Genomic DNA, 23,135 nt, shown 5'->3' with positions numbered 1-23,135 from the left:
TTTTGTTGCTATGAGATGATTATCTTTGCATTGAAGCAAAAGTTTAAATTTCTGTACAGCTTGATTACTGCAAAGAGGTAACCAACAAACTGAAAGCAAATGGTATTCGCGGTGAACTTTGCCACGGTGAACGCCTACCAAAACTGATTAGAAATTCAGAGATGCTGAAAATCCCATTGATGGCTGTTGTCGGTGCCAAAGAAGTTGAAACTGGCACTGTTACAGTAAGATCCAGGTTTGGTGGGGATCTTGGCACTATGGCAATTGATGATTTTGTCAGTACAATCAAGTCGGCCATTGAAAGCAGAGCGTCAATTTGAAGTGCTTGTAGTTGCTGAAGGGTGGTCATCCTATTGATTTTGAAAGGTTTCTAGTCACATGAAAAGGCAAAAACGAAGCAGAGTTGATAACTAGGAGCAATTTTGTTGCATTTGTCCTGTACCATAGTAGCATTGTACCCATTTATTGTTTAGTCAGTGCCGAGATGGATTCATCATATTGAAAGATTCATTTGCAGTGAGAGCTTGAAGTTGGCAACGATGCAGAAAGGTAATCAAAGCTTGAATCTTGTCAAAGAGCTCATGCTTCCCAAATTCATTACAGGTTGCACTTATATTTGTATGTATTCACAGACCAAGGGGCAATAATGTCAGCCAGACGTCGATTAAAAGTTTACCTGGTTTGCGTTTGGAACTGGATGGCCTGATGAAACATTGTTTTTTTTTTCTTTCTTTCTCTTTTCATACTTCTTTTATACCTATCGACGTTGATGTTTTCTTGCTGTACTTTGAAAAAAATTAACAGTCGATGATGACTTTTTAGTGGAAGGGTGATAAAAGATTGATTGTGCATACAAGGGGTTTGTGTGGCTCAATTTCAAACCTTTCATTTATTTGATCGAGTGGTCCTAACATTATTTATTAATGTCCAAGCCATAGAGCTTTCCAGGATAACCATTCAAAATATCCAATTTGCGTGGTGATATGAGACTTTCTAATGTGCATTAAATGTAATAGAGCAATGAATTAATAAGCTTTACCCTTGTTGGAGGCCAATAAGCTCTTCCACACACGTAGGTTCTCAGAAAAAGCTAGACATGCATATTTGTACATGTGAGAGGTTAGAGGTGCAAAAGCCTGGTTAGCAGGTAAATTAAGAAACTATAGCACCTAAAGTTGGAGGATAATTTGAGGAGTTGAAGAAATCATCACCAAAAAAATGAGGACCTCATAGATTTAGTCCACATAAAATTAGGTTCAAGATTTTGTGGTTTTCAGCTTCCTTAACTACACTACATAACGAAACTCTTCATTGAAAAAGTACTCGAGGTTATTAGAATTTAGAAGCTCAAACTTGTTATACGAAAGAAGCCTCACATGGGTTCAAAATTTATTCTTGGAACTACATTCTTTTTGTTCTTGATATCATTTTCCATAAAAGCCAGAGCTGCAGATTTTGATATCAAGAAGTATGGAGCCAAGGCTGACGGCAAGACAGATGATAGCCAGGTAAAACTTTTGTGCACATTATACAAATGTGATATTTCTCTTCCCAGATATTTAGTACGTTGTAAATGTTGTCAAACTATGAATGCGGGCGTATATCTTGACATCTTAGTAACCTTTTGAGTATGCTATTGATTTTAGGCTATTAATAGTGCTTGGAAAGAAGCATGCGCATCCACAACTCCGAGCACGGTTGTGATAGCAAAAGGAAACTACATGGCTGGTCCAGTGAAGTTTCAAGGGCCCTGCAAAGCACCGGTTAGCATTCGGGTTGAAGGAACCCTGCAGGCTCCGGCAGAGCCAGAAAAGCTCAAGTCACAAGATGGTTGGGTTGTTTTCCGAAATATTGATGGGTTAACAGTCTCAGGAGGTGGCACTTTTGATGGCCAAGGATCAGTAGCTCGGTCCAAAAATGATTGTGCCAAAACTGGAAAATGCAACTCACTGCCTATAGTAAGTTTTTGAAATTTGAAGTCCCCGTTTTTTGGATCAATTTCTTGTGAGCTAGAAACAGAGGCTAACAAATAGAATTTGCTCAATTGGGTTCCTTGAACGCAGAACATAAGATTCACAGGGCTTACCAATTCACACATTCAAAACATAACAACTTTGAACAGCAAGCTGTTCCACATAAACGTCTTGAACTGCAAAAACCTGACACTTCAACATGTGATCATCACCGCCCCTGGTGAAAGCCTAAACACAGATGGAATCCACATTGGCCGGTCATCGAACATCAACATCACCGGCGCAGAGATCAAAACCGGCGATGATTGCATCTCTCTTGGCGATGGAAGCCAGCAAATAAACATTGAAAAGGTGAAGTGCGGGCCGGGCCACGGTATCAGCATTGGGAGCCTAGGCAGGTACCATGATGAACAACCTGTCACAGGAGTCACAGTGAGAAACTGCACCATATCAAACACTTCAAATGGCGTGAGGGTCAAGACATGGCCAGCTTCTCCAAATGGTGTGGCCTCAGATTTGCACTTTGAGGACATAATTATGGAAAATGTGAAGACCTCCCCTGTTCTTATAGACCAAGAATACTGTCCAAATGGCCAATGCCAAGCAAAAATCCCGTCGAAAGTTAAGATCAGCAATGTGAGCTTCAAGAACATTAGGGGCACTTCTGCTGATCCTGTTGTTGTGAAGCTTGCTTGTAGCAAAGGCATTCCTTGCCAGAATGTGCAAATTAGTGACATCCATTTGACATACAATGGGAAAAATGGTGCTGCCACATCTGTATGTACTAACGTCAAGCCCACTATGACTGGCCAAATTTTTCCACCTGCTTGTGCAAAGACTGCAGCTTAATTTGCTGCAGCTTTAAGGTGATTTAATTGCATCTTAAAGAGATGATTAAAAGAAATTAGTAGGAATTTAGATGAAAATAATCTGCAGGGCGCCCCTTCCATGCTCAATTGGAATGGTGGGTGGTGGACTACACATATGCAACAGTATAGATGTCATCTTCTGTATACATGTATTATGGATTTAGATTAATGTACTATTGTTATTCATGGGAAAGAAATAGTAGAGAGATGTAAAACTTACTCACTGTTAATCATTCTCAACATCACTATTTACTTGATCCACCAAACAAGGCTCCTTCTGTTCCATTATTTGAAATCTCAAACTTGACATAACCACAATCAACCCTCAATAGCATTCTCTCTCTCGCAATGGGTTCACCCAAAGACCAATTAGAGGAGTAGCAGAGGCCGTTGAGCCCAACACGTGCCTTGCTATATAAGACATATGACCTCTAGGCTTTAATTTGAGCGGCAGATCCTACACGTGCACGTGTAGTCATTGTGCTTTCATACGTGGGCTAACCCGCTCTGATACCATGAAGGAAGTTGAGGTTCCACCCCAAAACCAATTGGCAATGGAGAGTAGCCCAACTGCTTATAAGCCCTTGCTGGGTCAACTTTCCAATATGGGATTTTTCACCTTCCCATTCTTACAGTAGGAATATAAGACAAAACATATCCCGATTGGGTCTCAACTATTGGCAAAGCATGCCTTAGATAAGGCCCTCACTCACTCCTTATAAACTCAGGCTAGGTCCCTTAACTTTTCAATGTGAATATAAAACGAATATCCAATAGTTATTTCTCTTGTCACGATTACTTTGTTACAAATTATGATCAAGAATTTATTAGTTTGACTAGTGCGTTCGGAAACAATTTTTGGTTTATGAAAAATCAATTTTGTGTGAGTATTTTTTTGTTAATCTTCGCACCAAATTGGATTATAACAGGTTTAGTACTTTTGGTTTATAAGTCATCCATGTCATAAATCTTTTCTTTCTAATCTGACATAGTCTTGGAAGAAAAAATCTTTTGCCCAAATTGGAAACTGAGCGAAGCTTAATTAATTACTAATTATAGGATGGTTGACCTACATTCAACTTCTTAATTGGCCAAATAAATATTAACGGTGATGAGCTTTCCGATGGGAGTATAAATTGGGCTGAAAGCAATGGAGTTTCATCATACTCCAAACAAAAAGGAAATAACAAAGTCTCAAGATGGGTTTGAAACTGAAAAATGTCTTGCCAATGTTTGTGTTCTTGTTGTTAGCATGCACAGCTAAAGCTCAATCTGCTGCCTTAGATGTGACAAGTGCAAAATATGGTGGAAAGCCAGGCTCTGATATTACCCAGGTAATAAAAACATTTGTATTCGTATTTGGTTCTGATTAGAATTTGTTTCTACAATTGTTTGCCAAACTAAATCATTAACATTTTTAAATTTGCGTAATGTTAATTAGGCTTTAGAGAAGGCTTGGACAGATGCATGTGCATCAACAACACCAAGTAAAATTGTTGTTCCAAAGGGAACATTCAAGTTTGTAGGAACAACTTTTAAAGGTCCTTGCAAGGCTGCTATTGAGTTTCAGCTCCAAGGAACATTGCAGGCTCCAGTAGATGGCAGCCAGCTCCCGAAGGACGACACTTGGATTGGTTTTGACCACGTCGACGGGCTCACCTTGTCAGGTGGTGGAACTTTTGATGGCCAAGGAGCACAGTCTTGGAAAAACAATGATTGCAACAAAAATAGACAATGCAAATCTAAACACATTGTAAGATGATTTAATCCTACCATGTTGTTTTATATACTTGAAAATCTACCTGTGTCATACAGGAGCGTTTGCGAAATCTTGCTCATTGATCAATTCTTGACTTGATGATACGTGATCCAGATTCACAGCCTGACAATATAAACATATTTGTGTTTGATTGGTTTTCTTAATATATGCAGAATTTGAGGTTCCACGTACTCACCAATTCCAAAATTTTGGACGTAACTTCAAAAGATAGCAAAAATTTCCACGTCAATCTTCAGAAGTGCGAGAAGGTTGAAATCAATGGATTTACCATCTCAGCACCTAAGGAAAGCATGAACACAGATGGAATTCACATCGGTCGTTCAACTGGGATCAACATCACTGACACAACCATCGGAACTGGGGATGATTGTATTTCGATCGGTGACGGTACCAAGGACCTCACCGTGACCAACGTTGCTTGCGGGCCAGGCCACGGCATAGCCATTGGGAGCCTTGGAAGGTACCCAGAGGAAGAACCCGTGTCCGGCATCAATATTAGGAAATGCACCTTGACTGATACAACGAATGGTGTGAGGATCAAAACATGGCCTGCTTCCCCGAAAGATAGCACTGCCTCGGATATTCACTTTGAGGATATTACCATGGTTAATGTTGGTAACCCTATCCTCATTGACCAAGAGTACTGCCCATGGAACGAATGCAAAAAAGGGGTATCTATCTATAACAATTTATTAACATCATATATTTGTTCCTTGTTAATCAAGTCATCATTTACTTAATCTTTAAAAGGATTTAAATTAATCAATTAATGAATGGTTTTGTGTAGGTTCCTTCCAAAGTTAAGATCAGCAATGTTAGCTTCAAGAACATCAAGGGCACATGTACCGACCCAGTTGCTGTGAAGCTTGTATGCAGCAAAGGCCTGCCATGTGAGAATGTGGAATTGAGTGACATTGATCTCAAGTACACTGGAGACAAAGGCCCTATTACCTCTGTGTGTTCTAATGTCAAGCCGACAATGAATCGCGTGGCACAGCCTCTGGCTTGCGCTACCGGCGCTGCTGCTGCTTGATCTAACAAGCACAAACCATGCTGCTGATGTTTCTTCAGAGATACATTGGTTGTGTGTTCTTCGATTTTGTGCTAATTGTACTTGGTGTTTTCATCTAAGAGGTGGAAAATATCTCAGTACATTTTTTGGTTACATCTTAAAAGAGATGAATAAATTAGTAGGAATTAGATGAAAACAATCATGGGAAAGAGAAAGAAAGTTGTATTTGATTAAAAAAGAATGTTACTGGAATATGAATCTTCTTTGGATATTTGTTTAACCAAATTTACTCAATTAGCCTCTTTATTTAATTGTTTCCGTATGAATGACCACCTCGACCAGTGGTGTGCTATGAAGGGGAAGAGGGAGGGGTGATTCAGTCTTATGCTTTTTATTTTTTGTGCAAGAATAGAAGTAAAAAACTTCAAACAAAAAAGTAGAAGGATTATTAATTCTTGTAATGTGTTGAGTTTAAATGTACATTAAAAAAGGGTAAATTGTCGAATACCCCCTTGAACTATCATGCTTGTCGAAATCTCCACCCTGAATTAATTTTTTAGCCAATTTAGCCCTTGTATTAAATTTATTTGCCGACTTCACCCTTGCTGTTAGCTTTTGACAATTTCCATCCAAATCTTTGTTAAAAAAGTACCATGTAAGGCATATACTTCACTGTTGAATTTGAAATTGATTTTTTTTTCTCTGGTTCTTCAAAGAGCTCGAATGGGGGAGAAATTTTTTTTGGGGGGGGGGCGCGGCGCGGACGTGGATGGAATTCTGGTTTCTGCAAGTGTGGGTTAGGAGGACGGGGGATGGATCTGTGGGTGGTGGTTGGTGGTTGGTGGTTGGGATATGGGGGCAGAAGAAATCATAATGTGGGAGAAGAAATCGGGGGAGGGGGCGCTGATTCTCGCGGGGTTGGGGGAATGGGGGAAACTAGAATTTATAAAAAAAAGCTGAAACTAGAAAAAGAACTCCAAGAACTAGCGAAACCCAATCCTTGCCCAGCTTTAAACTTTATGAACCATACAAAATTGACAACACCCAAGGTGGTTCCAACCGTGAATTCTTCAGTCAATTAAAAACTCAAATTTTTTTTTTTAATAACAAAAACATTATTTGTAAAGCTATAAATACTTATCTGCTGGTGTGCTTTAATATATACTATGTTAATTTGGTAGAAAGGGCATCATAAATTATTTCGACTTTTAATTACTATATGGAAAGAAGTAATTGGAACTTTTAATTATTTCAACACAATCGGGGAGAGGGGGAAGGGGGTTCTGGTTTCTGCGAGTGCGGGGTGGTAGGTTGGGTGGTGGGCGGGGTGTGGTTTGGTCTGTAGGTGTTGGTTGGGAAATCGGGGAGAAGAAATTGGTGGGAGGTTTTCTTTTTCTCTATTTGATTTTGTTACATTTTCCTTATTTTTCTTAATACTTTACCCTGTAAAATGTCAAATTTACCCTTATATTTGACGGGCATTTGGATGGAATAGTGAAAAAGCTAACGCCAGGGATGAAATTGGCGAATAAATTTAATACAATGGCTAAATTAGCTGAAAAATTAATTCATAGTGAGAATTTTGACAAGCGTGATAGTTCAGTGGGAATTCACAAGTTTACCCTTAAAAGAACTTAAAAATTTGCCTTGAACATTTGTTATCTACTATCATCTGCATTTTTTATGCGCGCCATGTTAATGATTCTTTCTTCTTTGTAGATGTGGATTAGGACAAAACAATGTGCCAATCCCCTTGCAATATGAATCTTCTTTGGATATTTGTTTAACCAAATTTACTCAATTGGCCTCTTTATTTAATTATTTCTCTTCCCAGATATTTAGTACATTGTAAATGTTGTCTGTGAATGGAAAGAAGCATGCGCATCCACAACTCCGGACATGGTTGTGATAGAAAAAGGACACTACATGGCCGGTCCAGTAAAGTTTCAAGGGCCCTGCAAAGCGTTGGTTAGCGTTCGAGTTGAAGGAACCCTGCAGGCTCTTGCAGAGCCAGAAAAGCTCAAGTCACAAGATGGTTGGGTCATTTTCCAAAATATGGATGGGTTAACAGTCTCAGGAGGTGGCACTTTTGATGGCCAAGAATCAATAGCTTAATCCAAAAATGATTGTGCCAAAACTGGAAAATGCAACGCGCTGCCTATAGTAAGTTTTTTAAATTTGAAGTGCACGTTTCTAATCAGAATAGAGTTTTGCTCAATTGGGTTTCTTGAATGCAGAACATAAGATTCACAGGGCTCACCAATTCACACATTCAAGACATAACATCTTTAAAAGCGAGCTGTTTCACATAAACGTCTTAATAAATTGCAAAAATGTGACACTTCAACATGTGATCATCACCACCCCTGGTAAAGCATGCCTTAGATAAGGCCCTCACTCACTTCTTATAAACCCAGGCCATTCCCCCCAACCCGTAACCCCCTACCCCGCAAAACCCAGAATCAGCACCCCCTCCCCCGATTTCTTCTCCCACATTCTGATTTCTTTTGCCCCCATATCCCAACCACCAACCACCACCCACAGATATGTCCCCTGTCCCCCCCACCACCCCCCCTCCCGTCCTCCCAACCCCCAATTGCAGCAACCAGAATCCCCTCTCGCCTACTCCCCCCGATTTATTTCTCCCACATTCGAGCTCTTTGAAGAACCAAAGAAAAAAAAAATCAATTTTTAATTCAACAGTGAAGTATATGCCTAACATGGTACTTTTTTCACAGAAATTTGGATGGAAATTGTCAAAAGCTAACGACAAGGGTGAAGTTGGCGAATAAATTTAATACAAAAGCAAAATTGGCTGAAAAATTAATTTAGGGTGGAGATTTTGACAAGCGTGATAGTTCAATGGGGTATTCGGCAGTTTACCCTTTTTTTAATGTGTATTTAAAATCAACACATTACTTGAATTAATAATCCTTCTTCTTTTTTGTTTAAAGTTTTTACTTCTATTCTTGCATAAAAAATGAAAATCATAGGACTGAATCACCCCTCCCTCTTCCCCTTCCTAGCACACCACTGGTCGAGGTGGTCATTCATACATAAACAATTAAATAAAGAGGCTAATTGAGAAAATTTGGTTAAACAAATATCCAAAGAAGATTCATATTCCAAAAACATTCTTTTTTAATCAAATAAAACTCTCTCTTTCCCATGATTGTTTTCATCTAATTCCTACTAATTTATTCATCTCTTTTAAGATGTAACAAAAATTGTACTGAGATATTTTCCCCCTCTTAGATAAAAACACCAAGTACAATTAGCACAAAATCGAAGAGCACACAACCAATGCATCTCTGAAGAAACATCAGCAGCATGGTTTGTTCTCGTTAGATCAAGCAGCAGCAACGCCGGTAGCGCAAGCAAGAGGCTGTGCCACGCGATTAATTGTCGGCTTGACATTAGAACACACAGAGGTAATAGGACCTTTGTCTCCAGTGTACTTGAGATCAATGTCACTCAATTCCACATTCTCACATGGCAGGCCTGGGCTGCATGCAAGCTTCACAGCAACTGGGTCGGTACATGTGCCCTTGATGTTCTTGAAGCTAACATTGCTGATCTTAACTTTGGAAGGAACCTACACAAAACCATTCATTAATTGATTAATTTAAATCCTTTTAAAGATTAAGTAAATGATGACTTGATTAACAAGGAACATATATATGATGTTAATAAATTGTTATAGATAGATACCCCTTTTTTGCATTCGTTCCATGGGCAGTACTCTTGGTCAATGAGGATAGGGTTACCAACATTGACCATGGTAATATCCTCAAAGTGAATATCCGAGGCAGTGCTATCTTTTGGGGAAGCAGGCCATGTTTTGATCCTCACACCATTCGTTGTATCAGTCAAGGTGCATTTCTTAATATTGATGCCGGACACGGGTTCTTCCTCTGGGTACCTTCCAAGGCTCCCGATGGCTATGCCGTGGCCTGGCCCGCAAGCAACGTTGGTCACGGTGAGGTCCTTGGTACCGTCACCGATCGAAATACAATCATCCCCAGTTCCGATGGTTGTGTCAGTGATGTTGATCCCAGTTGAACGCCGATGTGAATTCCATCTGTGTTCATGCTTTCCTTAGGTGCTGAGATGGTAAATCCATTGATTTCAACCTTCTCGCACTTCTGAAGATTGACGTGGAAATTTTTGCTATCTTTTGAAGTTACGTCCAAAATTTTGGAATTGGTGAGGAAGTGGAACCTCAAATTCTGCATATATTAAGAAAACCAATCAAACACAAATATGTTTATATTCTCAGGCAGTGAATCTGGATCACGTATCATCAAGTCAAGAATTGATCAATGAGCAAGATTTCGCAAATGCTCCTATGTGACACAGGTAGATTTTCAAGTATATAAAACAACATGGTAGGATTAAATCATCTTACAATGTGTTTAGATTTGCATTGTCTATTTTTGTTGCAATCATTGTTTTTCCAAGACTCTGCTCCTTGGCCATCAAAAGTTCCACCACCTGACAAGGTGAGCCCGTCGATGTGGTCAAAACCAATCCAAGTGTCGTCCTTCGGGAGCTGGCTGCCATCTACTGGAGCCTGCAATGTTCCTTGGAGCTGAAACTCAATAGCAGCCTTGCAAGGACCTTTAAAAGTTGTTCCTACAAACTTGAATGTTCCTTTTGGAACAACAATTTTACTTGGTGCTGTTGATGCACATGCATCTGTCCAAGCCTTCTCTAAAGCCTAATTAACATTACGCAAATTTAAAACTGTTAATGATTTAGTTTGGCAAACAATTGTTGAAACAAATTCTAATCAGAACCGAATATGAATACAAATGTTTTTGTTACCTGGGTAATATCAGAGTCTGGCTTTCCACCATATTTTTCACTTGTCACATCTAAGGCAGCGGATTGAGCTTTAGCTGTGGATGCTAACAACAAGAACACAAACATTGGCAAGACATTTTTCAGTTTCAAACCCATCTTGAGACTTTGTTATTTCCTTTTTGTTTGGAGTATGATGAAACTCCATTGCTTTCAGCCCAATTTATACTCCCATCGGAAAGCTCATCACCGTTAATATTTATTTGGCCAATTAAGAAGTTGAATGTTGGTCAACCATCCTATAATTAGTAATTAATTAAGCTGCTCAGCTTTTAAAACATGAATTACCTACAATGGCTCTTGGCTCAGTTTCCAATTTGGGCAAAAGATTTTTTCTTCCGAGACTATGTCAGATTAGAAAGAAAAGATTTATGACATGGATGACTTATAAACCAAAAGTACTAAACCTGTTATAATCCAATTTGGTGCAAAGATTAACAAAAAAATACACACACAAAACTGATTTTTCATAAACCAAAAATTGTTTCCGAATGCTCTAATCAAGCTAATAAAATCTTGACCATAATTTGTAACAAAGCAGTCGTGACAAGAGAAATGACTATTGGAAATTCGTTTTATATTCACATTGAAAAGTTAAGGGACCTAGCTAGCCTGGGTTTATAAGAAGTGAGTGAGGGCCTTATCTAAGGCATGCTTTACCAGGGGTGGTGATGATCACATGTTGAAGTGTCACATTTTTGCAATTTATTAAGACGTTTATGTGAAACAGCTCGCTTTTAAAGATGTTATGTCTTGAATGTGTGAATTAGTGAGCCCTGTGAATCTTATGTTCTGCATTCAAGAAACCCAATTGAGCAAACTCTATTTGTTAGCCACTACCGTTTCTAGCACACAAGATTGATGAATAAAAAACGTGCACTTCAAATTTAAAAAACTTACTATAGGCAGCGCGTTGCATTTTCCAGTTTTGGCACAATCATTTTTGGATTAAGCTATTGATTCTTGGCCATCAAAAGTGCCACCTCCTGAGACTGTTAACCCATCCATATTTTGGAAAATGACCCAACCATCTTGTGACTTGAGCTTTTCTGGCTCTGCAAGAGCCTGCAGGGTTCCTTCAACTCGAACGCTAACCAACGCTTTGCAGGGCCCTTGAAACTTTACTGGACCGGCCATGTAGTGTCCTTTTTCTATCACAACCATGTCCGGAGTTGTGGATGCGCATGCTTCTTTCCATTCACAGACAACATTTACAATGTACTAAATATCTGGGAAGAGAAATAATTAAATAAAGAGGCCAATTGAGTAAATTTGGTTAAACAAATATCCAAAGAAGATTCATATTGCAAGGGGATTGGCACATTGTTTTGTCCTAATCCACATCTACAAAGAAGAAAGAATCATTAACATGGCGCGCATAAAAAATGCAGATGATAGTAGATAACAAATGTTCAAGGCAAATTTTTAAGTTCTTTTAAGGGTAAACTTGTGAATCCCCACTGAACTATCACGCTTGTCAAAATCCTCACTCTGAATTAATTTTTCAGCTAATTTAGCCCTTATATTAAATTTATTCGCCAATTTCACCCATGGCGTTAGCTTTTTCACTATTCCATCCAAATGCCCGTCAAATATAAGGGTAAATTTGAAATTTTACAGGGTAAAGTATTAAGAAAAATAAGGAAAATGTAACAAAATCAAATAGAGAAAAAGAAAACCTCCCACCAATTTCTTCTCCCCGATTTCCCAACCAACACCTACAGACCAAACCACACCCCGCCCACCACCCAACCTACCACCCCGCACTCGCAGAAACCAGAACCCCCTTCCCCCTCTCCCCGATTGTGTTGAAATAATTAAAAGTTCCAATTACTTCTTTCCATATAGTAATTAAAAGTCGAAATAATTTATGATGCCCTTTCTACCAAATTAACATAGTATATATTAAAGCACACCAGCAGATAAGTATTTATAGCTTTACAAATAATGTTTTTGTTATTAAAAAAAAAAATTTGAGTTTTTAATTGACTGAAGAATTCACGGTTGGAACCACCTTGGGTGTTGTCAATTTTGTATGGTTCATAAAGTTTAAAGCTGGGCAAGGATTGGGTTTCGCTAGTTCTTGGAGTTCTTTTTCTAGTTTCAGCTTTTTTTTATAAATTCTAGTTTCCCCCATTCCCCCAACCCCGCGAGAATCAGCGCCCCCTCCCCCGATTTCTTCTCCCACATTATGATTTCTTCTGCCCCCATATCCCAACCACCAACCACCAACCACCACCCACAGATCCATCCCCCGTCCTCCTAACCCACACTTGCAGAAACCAGAATTCCATCCACGTCCGCGCCGCGCCCCCCCCCCAAAAAAAATTTCTCCCCCATTCGAGCTCTTTGAAGAACCAGAGAAAAAAAAATCAATTTCAAATTCAACAGTGAAGTATATGCCTTACATGGTACTTTTTTAACAAAGATTTGGATGGAAATTGTCAAAAGCTAACAGCAAGGGTGAAGTCGGCAAATAAATTTAATACAAGGGCTAAATTGGCTAAAAAATTAATTCAGGGTGGAGATTTCGACAAGCATGATAGTTCAAGGGGGTATTCGACAATTTACCCTTTTTTTAATGTACATTTAAACTCAACACATTACAAGAATTAATAATCCTTCTACTTTTTTGTTTGAAGTTTTTTACTTCTATTCTTGCACAAAAAATAAAAAGCATAAGACTGAATCACCCCTCCCTCTTCCCCTTCATAGCACACCACTGGTCGAGGTGGTCATTCATACGGAAACAATTAAATAAAGAGGCTAATTGAGTAAATTTGGTTAAACAAATATCCAAAGAAGATTCATATTCCAGTAACATTCTTTTTTAATCAAATACAACTTTCTTTCTCTTTCCCATGATTGTTTTCATCTAATTCCTACTAATTTATTCATCTCTTTTAAGATGTAACCAAAAAATGTACTGAGATATTTTCCACCTCTTAGATGAAAACACCAAGTACAATTAGCACAAAATCGAAGAACACACAACCAATGTATCTCTGAAGAAACATCAGCAGCATGGTTTGTGCTTGTTAGATCAAGCAGCAGCAGCGCCGGTAACGCAAGCCAGAGGCTGTGCCACGCGATTCATTGTCGGCTTGACATTAGAACACATAGAGGTAATAGGGCCTTTGTCTCCAGTGTACTTGAGATCAATGTCACTCAATTCCACATTCTCACATGGCAGGCCTTTGCTGCATACAAGCTTCACAGCAACTGGGTCGGTACATGTGCCCTTGATGTTCTTGAAGCTAACATTGCTGATCTTAACTTTGGAAGGAACCTACACAAAACCATTCATTAATTGATTAATTTAAATCCTTTTAAAGATTAAGTAAATGATGACTTGATTAACAAGGAACAAATATATGATGTTAATAAATTGTTATAGATAGATACCCCTTTTTTGCATTCGTTCCATGGGCAGTACTCTTGGTCAATGAGGATAGGGTTACCAACATTAACCATGGTAATATCCTCAAAGTGAATATCCGAGGCAGTGCTATCTTTCGGGGAAGCAGGCCATGTTTTGATCCTCACACCATTCGTTGTATCAGTCAAGGTGCATTTCCTAATATTGATGCCGGACACGGGTTCTTCCTCTGGGTACCTTCCAAGGCTCCCAATGGCTATGCCGTGGCCTGGCCCGCAAGCAACGTTGGTCACGGTGAGGTCCTTGGTACCGTCACCGATCGAAATACAATCATCCCCAGTTCCGATGGTTGTGTCAGTGATGTTGATCCCAGTTGAACGACCGATGTGAATTCCATCTGTGTTCATGCTTTCCTTAGGTGCTGAGATGGTAAATCCATTGATTTCAACCTTCTCGCACTTCTGAAGATTGACGTGGAAATTTTTGCTATCTTTTGAAGTTACGTCCAAAATTTTGGAATTGGTGAGGACGTGGAACCTCAAATTCTGCATATATTAAGAAAACCAATCAAACACAAATATGTTTATATTGTCAGACTGTGAATCTGGATCACGTATCATCAAGTCAAGAATTGATCAATGAGCAAGATTTCGCAAACGCTCCTATGTGACACAGGTAGATTTTCAAGTATATAAAACAACATGGTAGGATTAAATCATCTTACAATGTGTTTAGATTTGCATTGTCTATTTTTGTTGCAATCATTGTTTTTCCAAGACTGTGCTCCTTGGCCATCAAAAGTTCCACCACCTGACAAGGTGAGCCCGTCGACGTGGTCAAAACCAATCCAAGTGTCGTCCTTCGGGAGCTGGCTGCCATCTACTGGAGCCTGCAATGTTCCTTGGAGCTGAAACTCAATAGCAGCCTTGCAAGGACCTTTAAAAGTTGTTCCTACAAACTTGAATGTTCCCTTTGGAACAACAATTTTACTTGGTGTTGTTGATGCACATGCATCTGTCCAAGCCTTCTCTAAAGCCTAATTAACATTACGCAAATTTAAAAATGTTAATGATTTAGTTTGGCAAACAATTGTAGAAACAAATTCTAATCAGAACCAAATACGAATACAAATGTTTTTATTACCTGGGTAATATCAGAGCCTGGCTTTCCACCATATTTTGCACTTGTCACATCTAAGGCAGCAGATTGAGCTTTAGCTGTGCATGCTAACAACAAGAACACAAACATTGGCAAGACATTTTTCAGTTTCAAACCCATCTTGAGACTTTGTTATTTCCTTTTTGTTTGGAGTATGATGAAACTCCATTGCTTTCAGCCCAATTTATACTCCCATCGGAAAGCTCATCACCGTTAATATTTATTTGGCCAATTAAGAAGTTGAATGTAGGTCAACCATCCTATAATTAGTAATTAATTAAGCTTCGCTCAGTTTCCAATTTGGGCAAAAGATTTTTTCTTCCAAGACTATGTCAGATTAGAAAGAAAAGATTTATGACATGGATGACTTATAAACCAAAAGTACTAAACCTGTTATAATCCAATTTGGTGCGAAGATTAACAAAAAAATACTCACACAAAATTGATTTTTCAAATTAAAGCCTAGAGGTCATATGTCTTATATAGCAAGGCACGTGTTGGGCTCAACGGCCTCTGCTACTCCTCCAATTGGTTTTTGGGTGAACCCATTGCGAGAGAGAGAATGCTATTGAGGGTTGATTGTGGTTATGTCAAGTTTGAGATTTCAAATAATGGAACAGAAGGAGCCTTGTTTGGTGGATCAAGTAAATAGTGATGTTGAGAATGATTAACAGTGAGTAAGTTTTACATCTCTCTACTATTTCTTTCCCATGAATAACAATAGTACATTAATCTAAATCCATAATACATGTATACAGAAGATGACATCTATACTGTTGCATATGTGTAGTCCACCACCCACCATTCCAATTGAGCATGGAAGGGGCGCCCTGCAGATTATTTTCATCTAAATTCCTACTAATTTCTTTTAATCATCTCTTTAAGATGCAATTAAATCACCTTAAAGCTGCAGCAAATTAAGCTGCAGTCTTTGCACAAGCAGGTGGAAAAATTTGGCCAGTCATAGTGGGCTTGACGTTAGTACATACAGATGTGGCAGCACCATTTTTCCCATTGTATGTCAAATGGATGTCACTAATTTGCACATTCTGGCAAGGAATGCCTTTGCTACAAGCAAGCTTCACAACAACAGGATCAGCAGAAGTGCCCCTAATGTTCTTGAAGCTCACATTGCTGATCTTAACTTTCGACGGGATTTTTGCTTGGCATTGGCCATTTGGACAGTATTCTTGGTCTATAAGAACAGGGGAGGTCTTCACATTTTCCATAATTATGTCCTCAAAGTGCAAATCTGAGGCCACACCATTTGGAGAAGCTGGCCATGTCTTGACCCTCACGCCATTTGAAGTGTTTGATATGGTGCAGTTTCTCACTGTGACTCCTGTGACAGGTTGTTCATCATGGTACCTGCCTAGGCTCCCAATGCTGATACCGTGGCCCGGCCCGCACTTCACCTTTTCAATGTTTATTTGCTGGCTTCCATCGCCAAGAGAGATGCAATCATCGCCGGTTTTGATCTCTGCGCCGGTGATGTTGATGTTCGATGACCGGCCAATGTGGATTCCATCTGTGTTTAGGCTTTCACCAGGGGCGGTGATGATCACATGTTGAAGTGTCAGGTTTTTGCAGTTCAAGACGTTTATGTGGAACAGCTTGCTGTTCAAAGTTGTTATGTTTTGAATGTGTGAATTGGTAAGCCCTGTGAATCTTATGTTCTGCGTTCAAGGAACCCAATTGAGCAAATTCTATTTGTTAGCCTCTGTTTCTAGCTCACAAGAAATTGATCCAAAAAACGGGGACTTCAAATTTCAAAAACTTACTATAGGCAGTGAGTTGCATTTTCCAGTTTTGGCACAATCATTTTTGGACCGAGCTACTGATCCTTGGCCATCAAAAGTGCCACCTCCTGAGACTGTTAACCCATCAATATTTCGGAAAACAACCCAACCATCTTGTGACTTGAGCTTTTCTGGCTCTGCCGGAGCCTGCAGGGTTCCTTCAACCCGAATGCTAACCGGTGCTTTGCAGGGCCCTTGAAACTTCACTGGACCAGCCATGTAGTTTCCTTTTGCTATCACAACCGTGCTCGGAGTTGTGGATGCGCATGCTTCTTTCCAAGCACTATTAATAGCCTAAAATCAATAGCATACTCAAAAGGTTACTAAGATGTCAAGATATACGCCCGCATTCATAGTTTGACAACATTTACAACGTACTAAATATCTGGGAAGAGAAATATCACATTTGTATAATGTGCACAAAAGTTTTACCTGGCTATCATCTGTCTTGCCGTCAGCCTTGGCTCCATACTTCTTGATATCAAAATCTGCAGCTCTGGCTTTTATGGAAAATGATATCAAGAACAAAAAGAATGTAGTTCCAAGAATAAATTTTGAACCCATGTGAGGCTTCTTTCGTATAACAAGTTTGAGCTTCTAAATTCTAATAACCTCGAGTACTTTTTCAATGAAGAGTTTCGTTATGTAGTGTAGTTAAGGAAGCTGAAAACCACAAAATCTTGAACCTAATTTTATGTGGACTAAATCTATGAGGTCCTCATTTTTTTGGTGATGATTTCTTCAACTCCTCAAATTATCCTCCAACTTTAGGTGCTATAGTTTCTTAATTTACCTGCTAACCAGGCTTTTGCACCTCTAACCTCTCACATGTACAAATATGCATGTCTAGCTTTTTCTGAGAACCTACGTGTGTGGAAGAGCTTATTGGCCTCCAACAAGGGTAAAGCTTATTAATTCATTGCTCTATTACATTTAATGCACATTAGAAAGTCTCATATCACCACGCAAATTGGATATTTTGAATGGTTATCCTGGAAAGCTCTATGGCTTGGACATTAATAAATAATGTTAGGACCACTCGATCAAATAAATGAAAGGTTTGAAATTGAGCCACACAAACCCCTTGTATGCACAATCAATCTTTTATCACCCTTCCACTAAAAAGTCATCATCGACTGTTAATTTTTTTCAAAGTACAGCAAGAAAACATCAACGTCGATAGGTATAAAAGAAGTATGAAAAGAGAAAGAAAGAAAAAAAAAACAATGTTTCATCAGGCCATCCAGTTCCAAACGCAAACCAGGTAAACTTTTAATCGACGTCTGGCTGACATTATTGCCCCTTGGTCTGTGAATACATACAAATATAAGTGCAACCTGTAATGAATTTGGGAAGCATGAGCTCTTTGACAAGATTCAAGCTTTGATTACCTTTCTGCATCGTTGCCAACTTCAAGCTCTCACTGCAAATGAATCTTTCAATATGATGAATCCATCTCGGCACTGACTAAACAATAAATGGGTACAATGCTACTATGGTACAGGACAAATGCAACAAAATTGCTCCTAGTTATCAACTCTGCTTCGTTTTTGCCTTTTCATGTGACTAGAAACCTTTCAAAATCAATAGGATGACCACCCTTCAGCAACTACAAGCACTTCAAATTGACGCTCTGCTTTCAATGGCCGACTTGATTGTACTGACAAAATCATCAATTGCCATAGTGCCAAGATCCCCACCAAACCTGGATCTTACTGTAACAGTGCCAGTTTCAACTTCTTTGGCACCGACAACAGCCATCAATGGGATTTTCAGCATCTCTGAATTTCTAATCAGTTTTGGTAGGCGTTCACCGTGGCAAAGTTCACCGCGAATACCATTTACTTTCAGTTTGTTGGTTACCTCTTTGCAGTAATCAAGCTGTACAGAAATTTAAACTTTTGCTTCAATGCAAAGATAATCATCTCATAGCAACAAAAAATAAAATAAAATGACTGTCTCAATTCCTAGATAATAGAAGTTAGGAACACAAGGAACATTGACTTTAACGTTGGTTTGCTTGTGTAAAGAAATTTGAATGGCCCCTTTGCACGTCATTTTAAATTGATCCATCACTTCGCAGCGTTGGAGTGTATACCCTCGTAAACAATATATTTTGAATGAATTACAAGTTTGTAATTCATGGTATGGCCAATCACTCGTGAGATAAATGAATTAAGTATACTGATCCTATGTAAGTTCAGCCATTCAAATTTCATGGGGAAACCAAAGAGTACATAGGTGTTGAGGGTTGAGTTTTTTGAAACATTAAATGTGCAACCTACTTTGCGTACCTGAGTGTCAGTAACCGGTAAAACATGAGCTTGTACTGGCGAAAGCCATAATGGAAAATCCCCAGCATAATGCTCTATAAGGACTCCAAAGAAACGCTCCAAGGACCCAAGAACAGCTCTATGAATCATTATAGGCCGCTTCTTTTCCGAGTTTGAGTCAACATATGTTATGTCAAAACGCTGTGGTAGGTTAAAATCAACCTGCACAGTTTGTGGAATGGTAAATTTTTTTTTTTTTTTTTTTTTTTTTTAAGATCAAACAATTTAAAAAGAAAATAATAAAGTGGTTTTAGTCAATTAAACATATCCATGAAGTATGATCAATTCAAAAAAAAAATGCTTAGAATCTCCAATGAACATTTTACAAAATGAGACAGAGAGATGGAGAGACTGCCAATTTTTTAAAAAAAACACACATTAAAATTCGGCCTGTCACAAGTTGAGGACTTGCCTGTATAGTTGAGCACTGCCACTTCCTTCCAAGAGCATCTTCAATCTTAAGATCAATCTTGGGACCATAAAAGGCACCACCACCATCATCAATTTGATAGCTCCAACCCTTATCATCCAAAGCATCTCTGAGGGCAGATGTTGCTTTCACCCATATATCATCATCTCCAACAGATTTCTCTGGCCTCGTAGAGAGATTGACTTCATATTTGCTGAAGCCAAATTGCAGTAAAAGTTCTTCGGTAAGATCTAGGACACCCCTGATTTCATCTTTAATCTGATCTTCTAGACAAAAGATGTGTGCATCATCCTACAAAATGGTCCTGAGGTTAAACAAAATACACTTCATAGCACAGGCCAAGAGAGGGAGGGGAGAAACTAACAGCATACCTGAGTAAAACCTCTTACACGAAAAAGGCCATGTAAGCTTCCAGATAACTCATATCTATATACTGTTCCCAACTCAGCAACTCGAATAGGAAAATCATGATAAGAGTGAGGCCTCCTCTTGTAAATCAAGATGTGATAGGGGCAGTTCATCGGTCGAAGTTGATAAAGTTCATCCTCAATATTCATCTGATCATACATATTCTCTTTGTAGAAATCCAGATGACCACTTATCCGCCAAAGATCTGCCTTTGCAACATGTGGAGTATACAGCAGATCATAACCACGTTCTATGTGGATCTTTTTCCACAAATCTTCTATTACATGCCTCACAATAGCACCCTTTGGATGCCAGAACACTAAACCCCCACCAGCATCATTCTGTAAAAATTCACCAACTAAAATGTTCAATGCAAGAATCCTCATACCAGATGATTACAATTAATCACACTGCTGTTAAACCTGTATAAACAGCATAAAGAGATTCAGTGCAATTCAATTTGAGTACCTGTATAGAAAACAGGTCAAGTACTTGACCAAGGCGCCTGTGATCTCGACGTTTAGCTTCCTCTTTGAAATGAAGATATGCCTTCAATTGATCTTCACTCTCCCATGCAGTTCCATAGATCCTCTGCAGCATTTGTTTCTTTTCATCCCCTCTCCAGTAAGCACCAGCAATAGACTCAAGTTCAACAGCTTTTCTGTTAATTTTTCCAGTATATTCAACATGAGGTCCCGCACATAGGTCCCACCATTCATTACCTATGAAGGATTTAGTATAACTTAAGGGATTATGACATCAAAGACATTCTAATTTAACTAGATGCTAGTTCAAAACAAAATCAAATCCGAGTGCATGCGAATGTATAAACATATGCATAGTTTAATTAGCCCGAGCAACAGATTCCTCGGATAAGATCCTCATATCAGTAACTAATTTTAATGAGAACACTTGCACCAACAACATCTTTTTCCCTGAGCACACCCCTGTCCTCTCTTTTTTTCTTTCACCAATTTGTCTTCCTATAAATTTCTATCTTCTGACTCTCAAAACATACCACTGTACATACCACTGTGTAGGTCAAAAGAAATAGCTGATTAATTTGTTTTCTTTATTTAGTAAATCATTTATGAACAGTTCCTGCATATGAAATCATCACCTTTGATTCTACATTGAGGCTTAAAATGGTGAAACCCTTACCAATATGATATATGGTAATGGGATCTTCCTTAATGCTATCCAAAATTTCCAATTTGTATGGTTCATTGAGAGCAGTTATTCTTCTCTGAGCTTCATCTCTTGAAACTTCTTCTCTTATAAGTGGTAAATTTTTACCAATGATGCGATCCTACAAACGACATAAAAAGGCTAATGAATAGTTTGCAATGCTTTCATGGTTCCAAAAGTTTGGTAAAAATATAATAACTGATACATAAATTCCGCTTACCATCTCCTTCTTGATTCTCTTCAACTCTTTGTCTGTCAAAGGCTCCATGTCAAAATCATAGTAAAACCCATTTTCTATCCACGGACCAATTGTCACTTTTGCATCTGGGAAGAGCTTTTGAACAGCCATGGCCATCACGTGTGCACACTGCAGTGATGCAGATATAAGCATTTCATCCTCATAACAACGGAAAAGGCACCCTTGATACCAAATTCTCAGGACATTCATGGAAAGAAATATAGTTAACACTATACATAAGACATAAAACCCAAGTATCTTCTCAAATTCCCAACTCCAGAAGAAAAAAAAAATTCCCCAGCTTATCTACTTTGTAGAACCATTTTTTTCAGTCCTAAACAATCAAATTACCCAAAAGTTATGGTTTTTTTGGTCCCTCTTTCTCACTTCCTCATTTTTCTATAACAAAATGGATAGAACTATTCTAGGTGACAATTAATAACACAGAATTGGAATTTGGAAGTGGTGGTACAAAAACATACAACTTTAAAAAGCATTACTTCCCGAGCACCTAAAAGTTCAGAAATTTCAAACTGAATGTACCTCTAGTTCAATATGACACTCACATTAGCATAATAACCAAACAACTAAAACCAATAGAGCAACCAAAAGAACAGCATAAACCACCAAAAACCCAATTAAAAAATATATGAAATAGAATGGCCCATCAAAAGAAAAGAAGAAGAAAAAATTCAAAAGCAAAGTACAAAACCGTGTGGCGAATTCTGAGAAGGCTCTCAGAGGACTCGTTGGTTGGAAGCACGACTTTCTCTAGCTTATCAGATTTCTCCTTCTGGGTCTCTTTCAATTTGTCGTCTTGGGTCGAAACCTGAGTCTCCGTAGCCACAGCCGCCGAAGACGTGGAGACTCCATTTCTGTTCCTGTAAAGAGCAAGAGCCCTGAACTCTGTGCTGGGTGCTGAAACGCAGTGTTTAAGAGGGGAAAGGAAATGGGTGGGAAAAGAAGAAGAAGCCTTTAGGAGAGGGGTTGAAAGGAAAGAAGAAGAAGTGGCCATTCTCTGAAGAATTAACATCTGGATCTTCTTTGAAAGTGAGTATGAAGATGTATACTTCAAAGGGTTGTGAGCTACGGGGAGAGTTTGAGCGTGACAGTGGCGTTTGCGACTTTGTATGTGGTGGAGGTTTGGCTAATTGGGTTTTTCTCGGACGCCTTCTTGAAGGGTGAGGCACTGAGACACTTCTAATTGAAGCCAACTCTCACCGAAAATAAAAATTAATAAAATTGGAGCCAAATTGCCAACGGGATGGAAAAAGGCGAAGCTTGTAGGCGATAGGCGGGTCCCTTTTATTTATTATTTTTTTCATAAATAGTATAGCCGCGCGGTCGTACTATTTAAATATAATATTAAAATAGTATAGCCGCGCGGCTATACTATTTATTTCAAAAAAATTTAAAAGGACCCACGTAGCATTCAGATTCCAACTCCCAATTACAACTTGATAATGTGTGTGTGAGAAACCTCCATATCCTTATAGTTTAGCCTATAACTTGTAAACTTGGAGTTAAATCCTTTTTTTTAATACAAATCTCAATTTGTAATTAGCAATCAAATGTTTATAAAAACGAATGAAATGTTCAAGACAATTTACGTATCTAAATAAGAATAAGTTTTTTCTATTTTATAAGTGATATTGAGAAAGGGCAACATCGAGTTCAATTAAAAAAAAAATAACACTAATTATAA

The 23,135-nt window shown here is 38.7% G+C and overlaps 5 protein-coding genes and 1 pseudogene across 6 annotated transcripts; 2 read left to right on the top strand and 4 right to left on the bottom strand.

Moving 5' to 3' along the window:
• Window positions 1–22: 22 nt before the first annotated feature.
• LOC117620984 (exopolygalacturonase clone GBGA483-like) lies at window positions 23–3,072 on the top strand. Its single transcript, XM_034351243.1, has 3 exons — window positions 23–1,508; window positions 1,647–1,958; window positions 2,064–3,072. The coding sequence occupies exons 1-3, from the start codon at window positions 1,377–1,379 to the stop codon at window positions 2,820–2,822; spliced, it is 1,203 nt and encodes a 400-aa protein (XP_034207134.1). The 5' UTR covers window positions 23–1,376; the 3' UTR covers window positions 2,823–3,072.
• Window positions 3,073–3,988: 916 nt separating this feature from the next.
• Window positions 3,989–5,928, top strand: LOC117620980 (exopolygalacturonase-like). Its single transcript, XM_034351239.1, has 4 exons — window positions 3,989–4,176; window positions 4,284–4,595; window positions 4,775–5,293; window positions 5,410–5,928. Exons 1-4 carry the CDS (start codon window positions 4,042–4,044, stop codon window positions 5,653–5,655), a joined length of 1,212 nt encoding a protein of 403 aa, XP_034207130.1. The 5' UTR covers window positions 3,989–4,041; the 3' UTR covers window positions 5,656–5,928.
• A 2,864-nt stretch (window positions 5,929–8,792) lies between these two features.
• LOC117620982 lies at window positions 8,793–10,652 on the bottom strand (annotated as a pseudogene).
• A 2,598-nt stretch (window positions 10,653–13,250) lies between these two features.
• LOC117620981 (exopolygalacturonase-like) lies at window positions 13,251–15,209 on the bottom strand. Its single transcript, XM_034351241.1, has 4 exons — window positions 15,020–15,209; window positions 14,601–14,912; window positions 13,903–14,421; window positions 13,251–13,786 (listed from the first exon to the last, which is right to left on the bottom strand). Exons 1-4 carry the CDS (start codon window positions 15,152–15,154, stop codon window positions 13,541–13,543), a joined length of 1,212 nt encoding a protein of 403 aa, XP_034207132.1. The 5' UTR covers window positions 15,155–15,209; the 3' UTR covers window positions 13,251–13,540.
• Window positions 15,210–15,701: 492 nt separating this feature from the next.
• LOC117620985 (exopolygalacturonase clone GBGA483-like) lies at window positions 15,702–17,761 on the bottom strand. Its single transcript, XM_034351244.1, has 3 exons — window positions 17,266–17,761; window positions 16,816–17,127; window positions 15,702–16,710 (listed from the first exon to the last, which is right to left on the bottom strand). The coding sequence occupies exons 1-3, from the start codon at window positions 17,395–17,397 to the stop codon at window positions 15,952–15,954; spliced, it is 1,203 nt and encodes a 400-aa protein (XP_034207135.1). The 5' UTR covers window positions 17,398–17,761; the 3' UTR covers window positions 15,702–15,951.
• Window positions 17,762–17,920: 159 nt separating this feature from the next.
• On the bottom strand, window positions 17,921–22,671 carry LOC117620976 (threonine--tRNA ligase, chloroplastic/mitochondrial 2). Of its 2 annotated transcripts, XM_034351234.1 has the most exons (8): window positions 22,143–22,671; window positions 21,413–21,559; window positions 21,166–21,313; window positions 20,473–20,726; window positions 19,968–20,345; window positions 19,579–19,887; window positions 19,128–19,328; window positions 17,921–18,714 (listed from the first exon to the last, which is right to left on the bottom strand). In XM_034351234.1, exons 1-8 carry the CDS (start codon window positions 22,461–22,463, stop codon window positions 18,454–18,456), a joined length of 2,019 nt encoding a protein of 672 aa, XP_034207125.1. In that variant the 5' UTR covers window positions 22,464–22,671; the 3' UTR covers window positions 17,921–18,453. The 2 variants fall into 2 exon arrangements, with proteins under 2 accessions (XP_034207125.1, XP_034207126.1); XM_034351235.1 differs by lacking the exon at window positions 19,128–19,328.
• Window positions 22,672–23,135: the final 464 nt, after the last annotated feature.

The sequence above is a fragment of the Prunus dulcis genome, chromosome 3 (assembly GCF_902201215.1).
Source record: "Prunus dulcis chromosome 3, ALMONDv2, whole genome shotgun sequence".
Classification (NCBI taxonomy): domain Eukaryota; kingdom Viridiplantae; phylum Streptophyta; class Magnoliopsida; order Rosales; family Rosaceae; genus Prunus; species Prunus dulcis.
Note: the sequence above shows the minus strand (reverse complement) of the source record. Positions and strands in the feature narration are given on the sequence as shown.